Source organism: the organism of the source record quoted next, assembly GCF_019968955.1.
Source record: "MAG: Porospora cf. gigantea A chromosome Unknown PgA_NODE_147_length_33529_cov_318.434_16001-33529, whole genome shotgun sequence".
NCBI classification, from domain to species: Eukaryota; Apicomplexa; class Conoidasida; order Eugregarinorida; family Porosporidae; genus Porospora; species Porospora cf. gigantea A.
In genome coordinates this window covers 1-17,441 of record NW_027151417.1, presented here as the reverse complement: position 1 = coordinate 17,441, position 17,441 = coordinate 1, and the positions used below count along the sequence as shown (strand labels likewise).

The 17,441-nt window shown below is 55.1% G+C and overlaps 13 protein-coding genes across 22 annotated transcripts; 8 read left to right on the top strand and 5 right to left on the bottom strand.

Moving 5' to 3' along the window:
- Positions 1 to 822: 822 nt before the first annotated feature.
- KVP18_005088 (uncharacterized protein) lies at positions 823 to 1,581 on the bottom strand (the record flags this gene model as incomplete). Its single annotated transcript, XM_067949438.1, has 3 exons — positions 823 to 969; positions 999 to 1,310; positions 1,366 to 1,581. 3 exons carry the CDS (start codon positions 1,579 to 1,581, stop codon positions 823 to 825), a joined length of 675 nt encoding a protein of 224 aa, XP_067812523.1.
- A 51-nt stretch (positions 1,582 to 1,632) lies between these two features.
- KVP18_000580 (uncharacterized protein) lies at positions 1,633 to 2,989 on the top strand (the record flags this gene model as incomplete). Of its 2 annotated transcripts, XM_067949801.1 has the most annotated exons (2): positions 1,633 to 2,772; positions 2,801 to 2,989. In XM_067949801.1, 2 exons carry the CDS (start codon positions 1,633 to 1,635, stop codon positions 2,987 to 2,989), a joined length of 1,329 nt encoding a protein of 442 aa, XP_067812509.1. The 2 variants fall into 2 exon arrangements, with proteins under 2 accessions (XP_067812509.1, XP_067812510.1); XM_067949802.1 differs by having other exon boundaries at positions 1,633 to 2,928.
- Positions 2,990 to 3,063: 74 nt separating this feature from the next.
- Positions 3,064 to 3,919, bottom strand: KVP18_000583 (uncharacterized protein; the record flags this gene model as incomplete). Of its 2 annotated transcripts, none has more annotated exon segments than XM_067949807.1 (2): positions 3,064 to 3,383; positions 3,388 to 3,919. In XM_067949807.1, coding segments are annotated over 2 exon segments (852 nt in total).
- Positions 3,920 to 3,965: 46 nt separating this feature from the next.
- Positions 3,966 to 5,950, top strand: KVP18_000582 (uncharacterized protein; the record flags this gene model as incomplete). The annotated part of the gene is made up of 3 exons (XM_067949805.1): positions 3,966 to 4,381; positions 4,411 to 5,152; positions 5,204 to 5,950. The coding sequence occupies 3 exons, from the start codon at positions 3,966 to 3,968 to the stop codon at positions 5,948 to 5,950; spliced, it is 1,905 nt and encodes a 634-aa protein (XP_067812513.1).
- Positions 5,951 to 5,966: 16 nt separating this feature from the next.
- Positions 5,967 to 6,638, top strand: KVP18_000581 (uncharacterized protein; the record flags this gene model as incomplete). 2 transcript variants are annotated; one of them, XM_067949803.1, is made up of 1 exon in its annotated part: positions 5,967 to 6,638. In XM_067949803.1, one exon carries the CDS (start codon positions 5,967 to 5,969, stop codon positions 6,636 to 6,638), a length of 672 nt encoding a protein of 223 aa, XP_067812511.1. The 2 variants fall into 2 exon arrangements, with proteins under 2 accessions (XP_067812511.1, XP_067812512.1); XM_067949804.1 differs by having other exon boundaries at positions 6,081 to 6,638.
- A 542-nt stretch (positions 6,639 to 7,180) lies between these two features.
- Positions 7,181 to 8,737, top strand: KVP18_000586 (uncharacterized protein; the record flags this gene model as incomplete). Of its 2 annotated transcripts, XM_067949811.1 has the most annotated exons (4): positions 7,181 to 7,576; positions 7,605 to 8,417; positions 8,447 to 8,553; positions 8,581 to 8,737. In XM_067949811.1, 4 exons carry the CDS (start codon positions 7,181 to 7,183, stop codon positions 8,735 to 8,737), a joined length of 1,473 nt encoding a protein of 490 aa, XP_067812519.1. The 2 variants fall into 2 exon arrangements, with proteins under 2 accessions (XP_067812519.1, XP_067812520.1); XM_067949812.1 differs by lacking the exon at positions 7,181 to 7,576 and having other exon boundaries at positions 7,620 to 8,624.
- A 34-nt stretch (positions 8,738 to 8,771) lies between these two features.
- Positions 8,772 to 9,626, bottom strand: KVP18_000585 (uncharacterized protein; the record flags this gene model as incomplete). The annotated part of the gene is made up of 1 exon (XM_067949810.1): positions 8,772 to 9,626. The coding sequence occupies one exon, from the start codon at positions 9,624 to 9,626 to the stop codon at positions 8,772 to 8,774; it is 855 nt and encodes a 284-aa protein (XP_067812518.1).
- A 31-nt stretch (positions 9,627 to 9,657) lies between these two features.
- KVP18_000579 (uncharacterized protein) lies at positions 9,658 to 10,329 on the top strand (the record flags this gene model as incomplete). 2 transcript variants are annotated; one of them, XM_067949800.1, is made up of 2 exons in its annotated part: positions 9,658 to 9,693; positions 9,733 to 10,329. In XM_067949800.1, the coding sequence occupies 2 exons, from the start codon at positions 9,658 to 9,660 to the stop codon at positions 10,327 to 10,329; spliced, it is 633 nt and encodes a 210-aa protein (XP_067812508.1). The 2 variants fall into 2 exon arrangements, with proteins under 2 accessions (XP_067812508.1, XP_067812507.1); XM_067949799.1 differs by lacking the exon at positions 9,658 to 9,693 and having other exon boundaries at positions 9,754 to 10,329.
- Positions 10,330 to 10,343: 14 nt separating this feature from the next.
- Positions 10,344 to 12,461, top strand: KVP18_000578 (uncharacterized protein; the record flags this gene model as incomplete). Of its 2 annotated transcripts, none has more annotated exons than XM_067949797.1 (1): positions 10,344 to 12,461. In XM_067949797.1, one exon carries the CDS (start codon positions 10,344 to 10,346, stop codon positions 12,459 to 12,461), a length of 2,118 nt encoding a protein of 705 aa, XP_067812505.1. The 2 variants fall into 2 exon arrangements, with proteins under 2 accessions (XP_067812505.1, XP_067812506.1); XM_067949798.1 differs by having other exon boundaries at positions 10,593 to 12,461.
- Positions 12,462 to 12,499: 38 nt separating this feature from the next.
- On the top strand, positions 12,500 to 13,037 carry KVP18_000576 (uncharacterized protein; the record flags this gene model as incomplete). 2 transcript variants are annotated; one of them, XM_067949795.1, is made up of 2 exons in its annotated part: positions 12,500 to 12,755; positions 12,784 to 13,037. In XM_067949795.1, the coding sequence occupies 2 exons, from the start codon at positions 12,500 to 12,502 to the stop codon at positions 13,035 to 13,037; spliced, it is 510 nt and encodes a 169-aa protein (XP_067812503.1). The 2 variants fall into 2 exon arrangements, with proteins under 2 accessions (XP_067812503.1, XP_067812502.1); XM_067949794.1 differs by lacking the exon at positions 12,500 to 12,755 and having other exon boundaries at positions 12,765 to 13,037.
- A 65-nt stretch (positions 13,038 to 13,102) lies between these two features.
- On the bottom strand, positions 13,103 to 13,860 carry KVP18_000584 (uncharacterized protein; the record flags this gene model as incomplete). 2 transcript variants are annotated; one of them, XM_067949809.1, is made up of 2 exons in its annotated part: positions 13,103 to 13,373; positions 13,400 to 13,860. In XM_067949809.1, the coding sequence occupies 2 exons, from the start codon at positions 13,858 to 13,860 to the stop codon at positions 13,103 to 13,105; spliced, it is 732 nt and encodes a 243-aa protein (XP_067812517.1). The 2 variants fall into 2 exon arrangements, with proteins under 2 accessions (XP_067812517.1, XP_067812516.1); XM_067949808.1 differs by lacking the exon at positions 13,103 to 13,373 and having other exon boundaries at positions 13,396 to 13,752.
- Positions 13,861 to 13,996: 136 nt separating this feature from the next.
- KVP18_000587 (uncharacterized protein) lies at positions 13,997 to 17,325 on the bottom strand (the record flags this gene model as incomplete). 2 transcript variants are annotated; one of them, XM_067949814.1, is made up of 4 exons in its annotated part: positions 13,997 to 14,301; positions 14,329 to 14,570; positions 14,599 to 17,035; positions 17,064 to 17,325. In XM_067949814.1, the coding sequence occupies 4 exons, from the start codon at positions 17,323 to 17,325 to the stop codon at positions 13,997 to 13,999; spliced, it is 3,246 nt and encodes a 1,081-aa protein (XP_067812522.1). The 2 variants fall into 2 exon arrangements, with proteins under 2 accessions (XP_067812522.1, XP_067812521.1); XM_067949813.1 differs by lacking the exons at positions 13,997 to 14,301; positions 14,329 to 14,570; positions 17,064 to 17,325 and having other exon boundaries at positions 14,595 to 16,793.
- KVP18_000577 (uncharacterized protein) lies at positions 14,249 to 14,578 on the top strand (the record flags this gene model as incomplete). Its single annotated transcript, XM_067949796.1, has 1 exon — positions 14,249 to 14,578. One exon carries the CDS (start codon positions 14,249 to 14,251, stop codon positions 14,576 to 14,578), a length of 330 nt encoding a protein of 109 aa, XP_067812504.1.
- Positions 17,326 to 17,441: the final 116 nt, after the last annotated feature.

Below are 17,441 nucleotides of genomic sequence, written 5' to 3'. Positions count from 1 at the left end.
CACCCCCATTACGTACAGAGTCAAGTCTTCGATGACCAGCCTCAGAGACCATTTCCTCGACTTGCGCAGCAGAATGGGCGCCAGGACTCCTACCGCGACGACCACCAGTGCAGTGTAGCCCATGGTATCGAGCGTGGGGAACATCTCCCGCTTCGCTGGGATCTGACCCGCTGCATAGGGGTACGAGTACAAGTGCCAGTCCGGCTCCAGTACATCACGGACGAACGGCGACTTCAGCGTAAGGAGTAGGAGGCCTGAGATAAGAAGCATGAGTCTAGCGAGCACCTCCAGACCCACATACCACCAGTCGAAATGCAAACGCTTGCTCATGCCACAGCACCTAACGCCGCTCATGTTTTTGAAAACAGCTCATTCACAGGTCATATGCAGTATCATACTCCTGCAAATCCCACTCTCGGCACAGCTCCTTCCAATCCATAGGAGCTGGGAGACGAGCGCTCGCGTCCCAGACCTGTGCTGGCTTCCATTCGGTGGCTGCTGGAGGTTGCCAGTGGAAATCCTGTGACGGCTCTTGCGGAGGAAGCGTCGGTGTAGTCTTATGGGACACTGAGGAAGTTGAGGGTACATAGGCCGCACTCAACACGGACCCGTTGCCCGCAGTAGGCACGCTGAAGTGTCTCTTGGTCGCGCTTCCACACATCTTCACTGAAAAGGTCCAATCTCCGTGGTCGGCGGTGGCGAGAGCAGTCGGACTGAATTCGGGGGCCTGCCAAGCCGTCGAGTCACATTGAGGTCCGAGCACCAGCCAGACGGAATTGTCGGCGGTTACCGCAGCAAGGAGGAGCAGGCTTCTGAGGCAAGCTAGAATGCGATGCCCGGCCCCCCACCTGCTAGGTCCAAAACCACCCGAGTTTCCAGCATCGCTATCTGCACACTAACCGGGCTGTCGTGGTCCAGGAGACAACCAGAGAACTGCTCGTAGCGCATTGTTGTGGCCACGTCCACATCCTGAGTTACTGTGGCGAGCAGAGACCCACCGATAAGGTGTCTCCGGTGGAGCTGAGGTCCACGCCGCTGCCTGTGAACGCCAAGTTTAAATGGGAGACCCGGCCACTCAGCCGCCGACAACAGGACCACAGACTGGGGTGAGCAACCAGCCTATTCCCAGCGCCCAGCGCGCTAGGATTCCACGGATGAATTTCTCCGCCCGGGAAGAACATGAAACTCTCATTGATAGTGAACGGCACGTTGCAGTTCTTGTGGAACAGGTAACGGAACTGGACCTCGACATGGGAAGCATGCTGCGTGAGACACACATCTCCAGTATAGTTGAAGGGCGACCGGAGACACTGAATCACAAATCGGACCAGCACTCCGTACGAGCAACATATGTTTGAGGCTTACCTCGGGCATGCACGCCTCCTCATCGCAGCTCCAATGTTGGAAGAATGTTCTTTTAAACACAGCAGCGAGGTTGGACGCTCTAGCTTGCGACTGAGCAGTCACGAAGAGACCCTCGGGTCGCCCGATCAGCCCTACTTTGGACGTGAGGAGCTGCATTTTCGAAAGCACGCACACGAGATGTCTCGACGCTGGAATGCTGAGCACGGCTCTTAACATTTCGGATCTGGCAATACTGAGCACAAGCTGATACGTGACAGAATTCGCCAAATGGAAGCCTTGCTAGTCTTCGGCCTGAACCGCTCTCTAATCTTCCAGAGACTCTACAGCCAAAGCGATTCCGTGGCGCATGACGTCAGCCATGTGATATTTGGTGATGGTGCTCCGGGGAAGCTGAGTGAGCGGGAGGTGCTGCGGATCAAGCGTGACTATCTCGTGCTGGCTGCGGTTGTGGTGAAAGACCAGCCGCCACTACCAATTTTACACCAGCTGCACGAGCTGTATAACCAATTGGTGGTGTTCTGTGGGCCCGCCCCTCTCAGCGAGGTTTCGCTGCAGAGGAATTTTAGTTCCGTGTTCCTTTTGATAGACGAGTTCCTTTTCGAGGGGCACCCCAGCAGCCAGGCTTCCAGCTTAATCAATTTGCTTATAGGCCATCAAACGTTTTCGAGGCATGCAAAGATGCTCGCTTCGTCGTCCTCCAAAATGTTTTCGAGTTTGCTGAGTAGTCTCACAGGACGTTCTCCCTCTAAGCAAGATGCCTTTACTGACCAGGTAACTGAGACTCTGGCCAGCGGATCTGGGGTAGGGCCAGGTACAGGACTGACAAAAGGAGGCAGTAACTTTTGGTGGCGTGAAGGTGACACAAGCTACAGCTGCAACGAGATCTTCGTCGACATCAATGAGAATTTGCATTTCATGCTCTCCAAGGACTCTATACCGCTGCAAAGGAGCATTGGTGGCCGTATAGTAATCTCCAGCCACTTGAACGGGCTTCCGAAGTGCCTTCTGCGATTGAATGACCACGAGGCCATCCCGACGATAAGCTCCCATGTCAGCCGGCAGAGGACTCAGAGTGACAGAGAGATCCTCTTCACTCCTCCGCACGGCGACTTCCTGCTGGCTGCCTACCGGCTCAGCAAGCAGGAACTGCCGCTGCCGGTGTGCGTCAGGGGCCGCGTTGGCGGAAGCGACTCGAGAATGTCCCTGGAACTGGCTGTCAGCGGTGGCTTCAAACCTGATGTTGAGAGTGCTATGGTGCCGTTGGAGTTGGTGGAGCTGAGGATTCCTGTCCCCCTGACAAACACAGTAACATTTGACGTGTCCAAGGGAGCATGTCGCTTAACAGCAACAAAGCGCACTCTCATTTGGAGTGTGGGCAGCCTGGCGTCTCCAGGTCACAGCGAAAAGGTGGGTGACCTCCCATACCAACACGCAGCTGTCAGCGACATTTTCCCTGCATACCGGACCCGTTCCCTCCACGTTGGCAGTTGCCGTGTCGTTCACTCTCCGAGGGCTGACACTCAGTGGAATGAAAGTCGATTCCCTGGTCGTAGACGAGACTGAGCAGAAAACGTATAAAGGAGTACGGTACGCTGTTTTCGGCAACGGTGAAGTTCTCATCTGAGGCGAAGGTGGGTGATTTGTCGTCGATGAGACCGGATATAACCGCACAGAAGAGTACTCGTTGGCTCACAAACGTTACTTATCGTCCTCTGAAGGGCGAGGCAGCTTGGTAGCCAACCACCATATCACCAGTCCGCCCGTGAGAACGTACATTGGATTCACACGACCCACAGCCGTAGCTGCCGAGACGTACCACTCCCGACAGACACTCTGCAGGTACACAAGGACTCGGACAGCACGCGCTAAGTCAGCGGCAGGGTCATCAGCGGGAGCCGCGCCTTTTAATGCAGAGGCCGTGGTGCCGTCGAAGCAAAGGGTGGAGCGGACTACGAACCCCGATAGGGCACAGAAGCTGGTTGGCGAAGCCACCACTGCGTGAGCCTCCACCGTATAACCTACGTTCGCTCAGTTTTGCTGCAGTCGTTGCGCCATCCACTAGACCGGTCACAGGCACAAGACGACCACTGCTATTGGCAAAGAGGTCTTCCTTGCACATTTCGTACCACTGGTCGCAGTAGTTAGAGCAAAGGACAGGGGTGCTCTTTTGGGTCTTGAGGCCCGTTCCAACGTCCCCATCACAAACAGCGCAGTACGCCTGCACGGTAGCTGTGTGACATTGCCGACTCAGGTTCCAGGGGACTTGGTTGGACTTGTCCAACAGGCTGTCCGCCAGAACGTCTTCCACACTGGACACCTCGCGCTCCTCATCATTGTCCAGGTCGACGTCAGTAAAAAACGACGGCGTCGCAGTTTCCTGCCGCCGAGGTCGGAGCTCCTGGACGTACTGGATCAAAGGTGTCACGCTCTCCCTCGTGCAGCAGGTACGATCCTCGTGAGCGTGACAGTGGAATAGCTGCCCTTTCCGCTTCCGTAAGGGGCCGGGAAGCGCCACGCTACGCCCCGCTACGGAGACTTTGGACAAGCACTGCATATTTGGGAGATTCGGGACACCAGCCCGATGGCCTTTAGTTGATTCGATGGCCCGTGACATAATGCTCGACCGGCTGCCGCTGCTGGTACTCTCAACAGTCATCCAGTACACAACCAGTCCTACGGGCGACCCAAGTGTATTCTCCAACCTCAGACAGTGCTCCAGAGCCCTAAAACAGATTTGCGACGCACTAGGCCTTCCATGCTTCGTCAGCGAAAAGACTCTCTGCAAGCTCAGCATAGGCCAGCGGAGGACCGTACGATTCTTATCCCTTTCTTCACCTGCGCAATTGCCACCAAACCTCGTCAGACTACGCCTTTGCGCCGATTACAACGCCAAGCTCCCCGTGCTGCCATCATCGCTCAGACAGCTGGAGTTAGGCTCGTCATTCAATCAGCCTCTGACTCCAGGAAGTCTGCCGACAAGTCTACGCGAAATCACTTTCAGTCAGCATTACAACCAGTGAGAACAAAGATGTGGTGAATCTCTAGACCTATAGAGCTCGGAACCCTACCAGAGGGACTGCACGTGATCCGTTTTGGCTTTAGTTTCAACCAGCCACTGTCGCCTGGCACGTTGCCGCACACCCTGCACCGTCTTGAACTCGACTGGAACTTCGATCAGTTGATCGTAACTGGAGTGCTCCCCCCCAAACTCAAGCACTTGCGCTTGGGGTTCCTGACTGACTTCCCTATTTTGCCGAATGTGCTGCCGGCCTCGTTGAGGAGCCTCACATTCGGGTGGCACTTTAATCGCTCTCTCGATCCAGGAGTGCTACCGCAGGGTATAACTAGCTTGGTCCTGGGAGAGGACTTCAATCAGCCGTTGGCTCATGGGAGCCTGCCAAGCGGTCTGCTCTCCTTGCGTTTTGGGATCAAGTTCAATCAAACCATCGAGAGCTTGCCGGAGGGCCTCCGCGACGTGGAGTTCGGGTTCGATTTCAACCAGCTGTTGCCTCCAATGCCAGGCAGCCTGAAGCTTCTGGTGTTTGGGTGGCAGTTCAATCGTCCTGTGGACCTACGGACGCTCTCCAAGCTGGAGCTTCTCAAATTCGGCCATGAGTTCCAACAGCCACCAGCCAGGTGTTGCCTACCAGCGACGTTGAAGGTAATTTTAATCTTTCTATATTCTTACGAATTACTTCATACTTTCCGTATTTTGCACCAGAAGCTGGTTTTTGCCGGAAGTTTCAACTACGCAATAGAACCCGGATTTATCCCAGCTTGTATTGAGGTAGCCCTTCTCTGACAATTGCGGTCTATTTTCGTGTTTACATTTTTACAGAGTTTAACTTTTGGCCCCCACTTCAACGCCGCACTGGCCCCGGACAGCCTCCCACCAAGCGTACGGCACCTAGAGTTCGATTCGTACTTCAATCAGCCCGTAGCAGGGCTGCCTCCGTCTTTGCAATCTCTGAAGTTTGGGTTTTACTTTAACCAGCCCCTTGTAGGTCTCCCATCAGGGCTGAAATCCTTAACTCTGGGAGGATCTTTCAACCTTCACGTTTCAAGCCTGCCCGACCAGTTGGAAGTCGTTAAGTTCGGGTACCGCTTCAACAAGCGAATAGGACGGCTGCCTGCTTCCCTACGTGTACTCATGTTCGGCCATAAATACGACCAGCCACTGTCCGAACTACCCAACACAGTTGAATGGCTGAAGTTAGGCAACGAGTTCTCTCAGAAGCTGGGTACCCTTCCTTCAGGCCTTCGAATACTGGAGTTGGGCGAGCAGTTCAACCAACCCCTTCTGTGCCTGCCTGAGCACCTGCAGAAGTTGGTGGTCGGCCGAGACTTCAACTCCGTTATTGCCCTCCCGGACAGCCTGGTTTCAGTGGAGTTCGGTCGTCGATTCAACCAGCCGTTGACTCGGTTCCCGCGCTGCCTCCGTAACCTCTATCTCGGCAAGGACTACGACCACGTCATCGAGGAGGGCATGCTGCCTTCGTCGCTGCTGGTCATTCGGGCGCCACGGCAGTGCGTTAACCGTCTGCCTTGTCGGAGAGGCTTGGTTGTGGATGTCTGTGCTTATTAGTTCGTGACCGAATTCGATGTTGGCCTTCTCGATTTTGCCGCTGGTTACCGCCTGGTCTGTGTACCAGGAAGCCGGGCGGCTCGAGCCGAAAAACACCGACAACCCCTGTGTTGGAGCGAGGGTCGAGGACATGAAGCTTGAAAAAGTCCTCGACGCTACTGACTGCGTCCTTATGGATCTTCCAGGCTACGCCGATATGGAGCTCAACTTCGAGGTAGCCAAACTGAAGCCAAAGCCCAAGCCAAAAGATGCTCCCAAGGTGGTTTACACTGGGGAATGCAAGCGTCAGCTGGCACAGAAGGCCAAGGCAAAAGCCCAAGCCGAGGAGACTGTTCTGATGGAAGGGACCCAACCGAACGTGTGCTTTGGGCCTGGCCAACTGCAAGAGAGGCCAAAAGTGACTTGGTCCCTGGCTTCGCTAAAGGATCTCTACACTTTCGCCATGTGGGACATCGATGAACCGTACGGAGAAGACAACCCAGCGAACAGTCCCCATGCCTTTTTGCACTTGGTCGTTGAGAACGTTGGCCCGTCGAAAGCGATGATCCAAGAGAACCTAAAGAAGAGACAAGAGGCTCTGGCGAACGGAGATACGCCCAGTTTTGTCGGTGGGGGGGCTGCTCTGTGTATCTCCAGGAATGTTGTCCCTGGATCTCGGAAAGGAGCCCACACCATACGTGCCACCTGATCCCGCGTTCAACAGCACCAGCGATCATCGGACTCTGTACATGCTGTACCGGCAGCAGCAACGCATCAACATACAAATCGACGAAAAGAAAAGAGGGGAGTTTGACCGCAGGTAGCTGCTTAACATTTTTCTTTATTCTTTATTTTTAATTCGTTCATTATTCTTTATTCGTTGATTATTCTTGAGTCATTTATTGCCGGCAGAGCTTTCCAATCAACGTACAAGTTAAGCCCCGTCAAGATCGGCTTCTTCAAAGTGGCGCCGAAGGAACCCGAACCGAAAGAGAGCTTATGGTAGCATCATTTGGCGAAGAACGGGACGTCAATAGTGGATGCATCCAGAGGCGCGTGCACATACTTGGTAAAAACTCAGGTTCTGTCGCTACCTTGTAAGAAGAGCTCTGGAAGTATGAGTGAACTCGGTGGTTTCGCTTGCCGACATATTGGTACAGGGGTACGAGTGCGGCTTTTGATGTGTATAAAGTAAGCAATCGTGCTTGTTTCTGCGTGGTGAGTGGTGCGCCCGAGATTCAATTATTGAATATGAAGGACTTCGTAGACTGCGTCGAGGCTTTGGTTGGACTGGTCGAAGTGTCGGTTCGCCAGAGAACTCGCTCTGGACCATTCCGCTTTCGATTATGTGTGGAAATTGTCAGTGAGACCAGCCAACCGTCCTTGGAGGTCGCTCACTCTGATGAGCTAACAGGAGTGTACGGCGCTTGGCGTGCACCGACGCATGAGTGGGCTTGGACGCGGCGTGTCATTCTTCGGTTGGCAGGCCACAAGGACGCGCTGTTTTCCCATTATGCCGAGCACTCAAATCCCACCTCCCGGGCATGCGTGGTACTTTATGTGGAAGAAGAGCAGTCGAGTCGCCGGCTCAACCTCACAGCCCACCTCTCAAACAAGGATAAGGCGCCTGTCACCGACTCCACTGATGTGAGATGGCCCCTATAGTGGAACGCAGGCAGTCTACATTCAAATGGTCCCTTGCAAGTCGGGATTCACGCCTGATGTCTCTTTGAACATCGAGACGCGGCTCACAGGCACTGAGCTGGCCGTACCTCCGCTGTCTCCGGCGTCTCCTGCTCCGCCACTTCCCGCGTTGGAACTGCGTGAGTCCGCGTATAGGCGGCTCTCCGCCGCGCTTAAGTCCTGGGAGGTCCCTGCTCACCTACCGCCAGCCCCAAAGATCGTCATCCCAAGAGACGGCCAGCCTCCTCGGCCTGCTCCATCACCAGTGGCGAAGGCGTTGCCGGAGTCCGTCGCTGGCGACGAGTCCATTCGAGATATCTTGGGAGTCGTGAGCCGGAAGATACCAGTACTGCGGGACTCAGTGCGGACAACCCAAGCCCAGCTGCTGGATCAGCTAGTTGGCCTCTTTAAACTGGGTGTGACCCAGGTGCCGGCGCCGTCGACGTTCTGGCGGCCCGCTACCAGTCCTCCAGTCCGTACACCGACTATCTTAGACCTCCCTCTTCCGGAGTTGTCGGCGTTGTCTGACTCCGGTGGCGAGCCAGTTAGGCTCTTTATCGGAGAGGTGACTGAGGCCCACCGAGAGGCGGTGGACTGGTTGGGGACTCCTGAATCCGATGAGGTGGTGCGTGCACTCACGCCACACACCCTGTCTACGGCTGCGGGGACATTGGTCCATCTACTCTCCCTGTTGACACGGATACTAGGCGTGCAGAACAAGCTCACGTTCATCCCTGTCGCAGATGCTGCCGTTCCCAGATTGGAAAAGAAATTCACGAAGAGTTCGAACTTTACAAGCGAAGGAGTGAGGTCAACCTGGCATCATATTGGCAGGTATCGTCGGTTTGGTTTGCAGAAGGCACCTCCCTGGCGTTTCCAGGGAGGTCGCAAGTCAAGTGGTCGGTCCCCCAGGAATCATTTTTCGAGGTTTACTATAATAAGTGAGTGCCTCGTGGAGAGATATCCAGCTCATCACAGTTCAGTGCATTCCTTCGGACATATCGTCTGCTGACTTTGGTGTCACGAGAGCTGTGCGCAGCGGTGGGCATAACCAACAGCAGTGAGTGCAACCCATTAGTCAACGCCGCACTGGTACTGAAGAAAATGTTGGACATGCCTGCCTGACGATCGACATACAGCAAAACAACAAAGCGAGTAGTTATCTCTCGCCCTGAAGTCGGGCCCTGATGGCAGCTGTCTGCTTGGTGAACTGACACTCTGTTAGAGTCGCCTCGCCCCCAAGCAAGCCGAGGTACACTGTAGTGAACGGCGGGGGCACTGGAATGGGGGGCTGGTTGCAGACGCAAGCGTAGAAATGGTACGGCCCGAAATCCTCCGTTCTCGTTTTGGGGTAGACTTGACGACTCTCTGTCCCCGCGTCATTGAACGCGAACGCCGCCTTGACGAAGCTCTTTCCCGAGTGCTCTCTCATGGCCACCCTCTGCCATTTCGGCATGCGGTCCGTGACAAGTAGCTTCTGGATTAGGACGAGTCTGTCTTTGTCGAATCTCGGGATCATCTCGCTTGATGAGGTCTCAGACTCCGACTCCGAGCTGGATACACTGTGGCGCGTGCGATGCCTATCCGACGCACTGGATGTGTCGGAGCGGGCGTGGGTTCTCTTGTGGGTGGTCTTTTGTCTGGTGCGTTCACAGCTGCGATCCACCTTTCTCATGTCGTGGGGTTTCGTTGCAGGTGCCCTCACCGCTGGTATCTCAACGACATGAACGTTTTGCAACGACTTAACGTGGCGTTCACTGAGCGATGCGGCTTCGTCGAGTGATATCTGTAGGTTACCCACTCTCACCGCCTTGGCTTGGTCCATCAATACCATGAGTTCGGTGAGGGCCTCGCGTGTCAGATAGAACTTGACTTTGTTGGCGTGCTTGCGCACGGCTCCTAGCTCATAGGCGCAGGTGAGCCCTGCAGTTGCCAGTACATCAGCGACGTCTGCGGCTGTAACTTGGTCATCTTTCCACCCCAGAATCACGCAATGGTGGCGGCTGAAACTCATACGAGAAATAAACGCATTTCCTATGCCTAGAATGCTTGAATCATGGCAGAGGCAAGTTGACAACCACGTAAGGAGCTTGCTGCTTGCGTAAATAACTCCGTTGCAGGTTGTTGTCAAGCCCAACGCCATGCTCGTCACCCAGTGGAACGCTGAGGAACTTCACCCCGACTTTGAGGGTCTTCTTTGGACACAGGACGAGATTTTGGCGCGGTGCAAGGAGATTGGGAAAGAAATCTCGCAAGACCTGCGTGATGAGTATCCCATTTTAGTCGCGGTCATGACGGGTGCTCAGCTTTTTTTTAGCGACCTCGTGAAGCACGTGTCGATTCCTTGCACGCTTGACTTTCTCTCCGCATCCTCCTACGGCGCATCAACCACTTCTGCTGGCACCGTCAGTTTAGCTGGTAAAATGAAGACCGAAGTGAAAGGCAGGAATGTCGTCATTGTAGAAGACATGGTGGACACTGGGTTGACCATCAAGACTATCACCGATACCCTCAGGGAACAGGGCGCCAAGTCCGTCCGCACGGTGACTCTCCTTGACAAGCCTACAGGGCGAACTGTGGAAGTCCCAGTCGATTATCGAGCGTTCGAGTGCCCCGACAAGTTCGTCGTTGGGTACGGCCTCGACTTCGACGAAGATTACCGACAGATCCCCTACATCGGCTGGCTGAAGCCTTGCGTCTACGTGAACCGAATTTAAACATCGATTTATCCATGCGTCTTACATCAAATGAAGGCGACCTGAGGACCTCGCTTATTCTATGTGCAAGTCTGTCGCCACCCGCCTGCCTCCGTCTGACACAGCGGAGCCAGGAGTGGGTCTCCTTTGTCCAGTTAGAGGACAGCGACGACTTCGTCCTCGAAAGCTCCGCTGGGCCCGTCAGTACGGCACAGTGGCAGAAGCAGCGCATTTTCGAGATCGGACGGCAATTGCATACGTGTGACCGCTGCCTGAACCCACCTATGCGGCCTCAGTGCCTTCAAAATGACGCCGTCAACTTTGCAGCTGACTACATGCGGAGGCTCCGCTCGTCTCTGACTTTCGAGGACGCGGCCATGATCTGTGAGGTCGTGTTCGGACCCTTGTGCCTCCTGGTCAATCCAGTAGTCGTCGACTCCGTCCTCCACTCGAGGATGGCACCATACATCCTCACAGCTCTCGAGATTTGTTTGGCTGGCGAGCGACCTGAGGCGTGTTGGCACTCGCTTGCCGTCTTGAAAGGTATCGCGGCATCGCGTTCCGACGCTGCGGACCGCTCCCCGTTGGCATTTCAGGAGGTCGCCGCCCTCTCCGACCTCGCAACCGCAAAGGCCGACCTGCATGCGTTACTGGACGTGAGCTTGGCGATCAGATGGAGGAACGGACCAACGAATGTGGAGTCTTCGGCGACGGCCTACCTGAATGGTTTGGCGCTGCTGCACCACTCATCGAAGGCACTGCCTGTTGCTGAATGCTGGGCTCTCGCCGTCAAAATCCGCAAGCACCATAACAGCCCGTCCCCTTGTCCCAATGAACTTCTGTACGCGCTCCGAGGCCTTCAGCTTGTAGGTGCGACTTCCGGCCGTCTTACCTCCGACATGATGGCAAAAATAAATTGTGTCGACTGGAAAGCGTTGTTGTCAGGGAAACAAACTTTAGCGGATTTCGAACGACGAACTGGTGTTAGATTGAACCGGATTCCCTCAATACTGAATGAGAACGTAAGCTCACTGGTGGACCGAATCGCTTCCTACTCCCAACCCGTTTTGAGTGACAACCCCGAGCTGAAAACGGTTGTAAGTTTCCTGCGGGAGTTCTGGCTGCGCTACCTAAACACATTGTCCCGGCTCGTCATGGGTAGCATAGTCGGTACTGAAATGTATAGAAGAGCCAAGGTGTGCTCCGCATTTTACGGACGAGAAGGTGCGGATTTTGGGCAAACATTCCGCTGGCGAACGGCGTTGCTCAACTCGCTGCTGTATTTGTCGCCCAGTGAGACGTCTAGGCGCTTACAAGGCCTGTACAGCACCAGAACGCCGCCAGCGGAGTCCTCTCCCAAGCTGACCCCCCTCCAAGGCGATCAGTTTGAGGACCTTCTGATGGCGACTAGCGAAAAGCCCCAAAAGCTGCGGGCCTCACTCCTGTCTGTGATGGTTGAGGCGCTACAGCAAGTGATGGAACCGCACGCGTTCCTGCGGCAACTCATCATCGCGAAGAAGTCTGACGCATCCGTAAAAGTGCATAGTCGGTTGTTTGCCTGGCCTGCGGCAATGCGCAAGTGCCAGTTGCGGCTTCAGATCGACTCCCGCGACTGCGTTTCTGAGTCGTTCGGGGCGCAGAGAGTGGCTGCCACTCTTCCGGACCTGCGAAGTGTATGCAGGATTTCGCGGGTCAGTGACCACGGTATGGATCTTGCTATTGTTTGCATCAACGTGCTTCGGCGCATGTTGGAGCTCTTGCCTAGATCCGAGCGCCTCTCTTTGCAGAAGGAGCTGGACGACTCTGTGGATGCCCTACAAGAGATAACCCAGCAAACGACGCGCTCTGTGCTGTCCAGGGCGGAGCGAAGTCGAGTGCACAAACAGGCAAAGACCATGTACGCACGAAGACAGTGTCCAAGCAAACACGCATCTCGGAGAGTATCCATCTTCTCGAGCGATACGGACGATGACAGGGAAGGTTCGGAAGACGACTGGGAAGGTACGCAAACGGAGGCGCGAAAAGACTCCACAACTGTGAAGTGTAGCCCTCACCTGCTCCTCTCCGGGGCTTCCCAGACGCACACAACATCGCAACTAGGCCAGAGAACCATGGCAATTGGGTGGGTTACCCTTGGCACGGTTCATTGTTAATAACTTGTGCAGTACATGTTGTCAATTGCAAATATTACATGATGGCACAGCGCGAAGATGACGAAGTCTGTGTCAAGAACACATTCGTAGTCGTCCATCAGGACTTAGTGCCAGAAACGAGCCAATTCCAAACCATGCCCGCGATAATGACCCCGTACGAGTGGATGCCTGAACCGTTGGAAGAATTCCCCTCTCTGACCGTTTACGATCTCCTTCGAGGCCGTATCTCAGCTTTGGAAGGATTGTTGTGTCCTCCAGCGAGAGTGGCCTGTGAGAATCGTCACTTCACAGATTGTGAGTGGTATGTCACTCTCTGACCCAGCGTTCGTGGAAGCTGCCGACCCACAGCATCCTGCCGTCTTCCCTATGGCGGAGCTCACTCACCAGCTGGCACGAGCCATTCCGTCCAGCGAGGGGGGTCTGCTATCCGTGGGGTCACTGCTGCACCAAGTGGAGGAGTGCAAGCCGTGCCTTTTCTTCCATCACCCCTTGAAGGAGTGCAAAAACGGCACTCTGTGCCTCTTCTGTCACTACGAGCATCCCAAAAAGCATAGTCAACGCCCTTCCGAAGCTTAGATTAGCAGTTATCAAATGAACCTGGCGGAGGCGTCTGTGAGAACTGTTTCATGCATCGAACTTTTTTACACATTGACAGCTTGGTATTGTAGACGGTAAGTGGGCAGCGGTCTCTCCATAATCCGGCCCATCTCCTTAGTCAAGCACGCCATGTCGATCTTGGATCGTAGCAGCGCAAACCAGGTGAAGTGCCGAAGCGACAGGTTCAGTGAGGGAATCACAAACAAATAGCGGTCAACAGGTGACAAACTGGAGGCAGTGATCGTTTTGAGGAGGTGTAGAAGGCAGTCGCGCCTGCACCTGGAAACCACTCGTCGGTTCTCAATGTCTTCAAGGCTGTGTGTTGCTGAAATGCTGCTCACTGTCTCTTAATGACGCTCGCAGAGAACGCTACCGCCATGGCTTCCTCCAGTGACGCATCGAGCGCCATTCCGCTCAGAAAGACTATACCATGAAACATCTCATGAGCTACAGTGACGAGGTTCGTCTCCGGCGGCATCCCCTCTTGAAGCTCGATGCCGTCAAACAGTCTGTGCTTTGGGTAGCTCTTTAGGTGGGCGCGACCCAGGACGAACTTGCCATCCAACCCTTGCGAGCAGAGGTTTGCGTAGGTCAAAGTTATCTCCTTGGCTAGCGTCGACTGCGAGGACGGGACTTGCGGGTCGTCTTTGGGAACGAACGATGCCTGCGGGACGGGCCCACCGAAGACCTTCATCGACAACTTGCACAAGTAGAGCAGCTCGCGTGGATTGCCTTTCAACGAGAGGCACCGTGTACAGAAGCGGCCTGCCCCCCTCTCTCCGCAATTGCTGCAGTCCATCATTGTTTTGGCAAATACTTTCCAGCGCAGTACAGGTGAGAACAGGCACGAAAAGAGAAGTTTCGGAGGTGTGTCGAAATAATGCATCTGGAGCCCTAAAAGACGTCGTTAATTCATATACGGAACGGAGGTTGGTTCATCATCTTTGGATGGTTCTGTACGTTCTGGGAAAGAATGTGGGCTGGAGAAGCGGCAGTAGCTCTCTTGCGCTGGTCCGGCGCTCTTCAGCCCACTTATCTGTTACTCGGCGCAGATAGCACTTCGCAAGGCCTAACGCCGGGTCTTGTCTCGCAGCGAACACTTCCCTTGCGGTCAGGGCCGCTGTTAGTGTAAGGCAGGTTCGAGTGAAGTCGAACGGGTATGCCACGCATTGATCCCTGTCGATGGTCACATGCGGAAGAACCAGGTTCGAAATGAGCCGCTTCAGCAGCTTCGCCACCAAATCTGGTTATTGAGTCCAGCAGCCCTCACCTCGGGTACGGACCGGGTCAGGAAGGGTGTTCGTGATAAGGAGATTCCGACGTTGGAGCTTCACGGCGAGGACGAGGCGCATCATTGCAACGCGGACGAGCACGGCGACATTCCTCGCTACTTGAAGTGCGCTGTTCACCTCCGAAGAGGTGAAGAGGCCGTGACGGAGCTTGATGTTGGCGTATGCCCAAAGCTTCACGTACATAGCGCCTTCGAAGGTGTGGACGGAAGTAGTGATGTCACTAGATGAGCCATCTCTACAACCCCTACCCTGTTGCAATGCGCTTCCGGTGTCGGAACGTAGGCTGCAAGCACAGCAAACCTCGAATGGGACAGGAGCCGGACTTCATCGCGGGAAGTCCCAGGTTCAGACGGACGCTGCTCGTGCAGCACCCTCGTTTGGGTGGCCGTTCTCTGGCTGGCAGCAATCGTTTGCGTCCGCGGCATAACGGCGACGAATCGACGCCTGTTGGCCCCTGCCGTTGTTCGTTCGGAAGCTCGACGTCGATACCGCACCACTGTAAGCGGCTCTCGCCGGTGAATGTGTGGGACTGTAACTGACAGTCGAAGTTAGTCTTGACTCTCTCTTCCTTTACGTTTTTCCCCCACGAACATTCCTCTAGGAGCATGTGGAGGAAGGTTTCGACGTCACTCTGCTCTGTTGAGACCACCAGAAAGTCGTCGACCCAACGCAAGGTCAACGCTTTCCCCATGCGGTTCGCAGCGTCGGTTTCGCGGTCGATGCTGTCGTAGTACAGGGCGCAGATTCGCGGCGAGGCGGCCAATCCTTGTGGTATGCCCAACGTGGGTCGAAAAGCATGCCCATCCACTCTAAATGAGTAGCGTTCGTCTAAGAGGCGCAAGAATCTCGTCACGTCACTGGTTAGGTTTCCCAGGTAGAGCAGAGCGCTGGGGACAACCACGCTTAGCAGCTTCACCTTCCGCGCGTCTCGAAGTTGGCTCCGTTGCCGCGTGTCCAGCCAGTTCAAACTGTCGTCTAGCGCCGAGGGAACGTGGGAGTCCACGCCATGGAAGGCGCGCTTTGCCAGCTTGGCAATTCGGAAGGTGTTGGGCCCGCCTTGGTTGCTGAAAAGCGTGCAGAAGAACAATGAGCTCCTTAGAGCAGTGTTGAGGGCGGACTGACTCAGGTGCTGCTTCAAACGAGCTGACAGGTCGGATATGCTCAACTTGTTAAAGCATCCAGACAAGTCAGCCACGGCGACGTAAAAACGGACGGGTCGTCTGTCAGGAAGGTCAAGAGCTTGGATGTAGGCTCGAAAGCGCAGCAGCACGTGGTTGAACCCCATGACCGAGATCCCTTGTGGATAGCACTCCATCCAAGCCGTCAGCCGACGCAGAATCGGAGCAGTGGCTGCATTTATCGACATGCGTCGCTGAGCTATGGTTGTGGCTCCTTCGAGTATGTCTCCTTCCACAAGCCCGGCGAGCAACCTACCACTGTTGCGCGTGGCGCAATCCACCAGGGGTCGGGCACCTGTCTGTTTAGCCGTCCATCGAAGTAACGGTTGGTACTTGCAGACCGCCACAGGTTTATGGTTTATCACCAAGGAGTTTGTCAGGTGCTTGATCAACCTCTGGGCTACAATCTTCCTGAAGAACAGCAGTCTGTGACCTTCAGTTTCACTGTCCATAGCCACGAAGCTCGACTTGACCAGCGAGGACACAGAGGAACCCACGAATGCAAACATCCGAGCAAGCAACAGGCACATTCGCGCTTGGAGAGCTTGGGTGGGTTCTACGTCGAACGTGGATAGCAGCGGTCCGATCGCAATGCCTTGGAGCAGCGAGTGCATGGTGAGGACTTCGCCTTTGTGGAGCAAGACGATGTCGCAGACGAATCGACGCCATTTACGGCGAGGCATCAGGCTGCGGAGATCAGCGGGCGTCATGCTATCGGCCGCCAGAAGCAGAAACTCGCACATCTGATAACGGGGGACCGTGAGCTCCTGAAACACCAAGGAGCTCACGACCTCTCCACTCTCCTCGGGGCTGAAGTCAAACGGGCGCGGACGGCCTGAGTGCTCTCGACCGGTGACTGAGGTCTCGACTGCTGCGATCTGTCTGCCCATAGCCGTTGCCGGACACGTCAGACACAAAAAGGGAGTCAAGCGGTCAACGACTGCAACATTCTCCTTGAGCCGCTGGCAGCAGTCTCTGAGGAAGAGGCACATCAGACAACCGCAGCTGACTGGAGAGGACGCGAAGACGCGTTGGATTAGGTTATCAACGGACGTCTCGAGCGGAAAGGAGTCCAGCTTGAGCTTCCTTCGGAAACCAGCCGAGGTGTAAAATGTTCGCCCAACCAACGTTGTGGTAGGGCTGCCAGCCAATGGCTGCATCAGGAGGCAGGAGGGGTCGCGGTTGCGTGTAATGGCAAGGCGTCCACCTCGAGGTCCCCGTCGCCGCCGGCGATTGTGGTGGTTCTGCTTTATTACCCGCTCCATCAAAGGGTTGGCGGACGTCTTAGCCTGCAGACCCGGCAACTTGGGAAAACGCCGCACTCGCAGGACGGTCAGTATGGGCCCACTTAACTGAACATACCGCACACTCTCCCCCACTACGGCGTTCGTCGTCGCCACGCGGTGAAACAGCCAGCAATTGCACAGAAGAGTCAATGAGGCTGCAGTAGGTAGCTGTTCCAGCAGCCTGGACCAGGCCGTTCCTCGGAAAACCGACGCGCCGTCTTCTGCGTAAGTAGTCGCCGCCGTCCTCACTGACGTTGGAATCCAGAGACAACCAAGGCCGCTCACTCGCACGCAGCAGCCTAGAGGCCGTTAGCAACAGCTCCGAGAGAGACCGAGCATGTACATTGCGAAACCTAGAGATGTCAAAATGCTTGGTAGGCGCGGGCAGGACGACAACATCGCGAAGAGAGTCTCGAAGATCTGCTGGCACGTCACAACTCAGCTGATGCCGCCGTGAGAGATCAGCCAAGAAGTCTGTGACTCTGTGACCGTCCTGTGCTAGTTTGAGCATGACTATTTCCAATGCGAAAACCATTTCAGCTGCTCAATTCAAATTGGGCGATGATTAAATATATGGAAACAGACTCAGTTGGGTGATGATTTTGAAAACATGGTGCATAGCAGGGC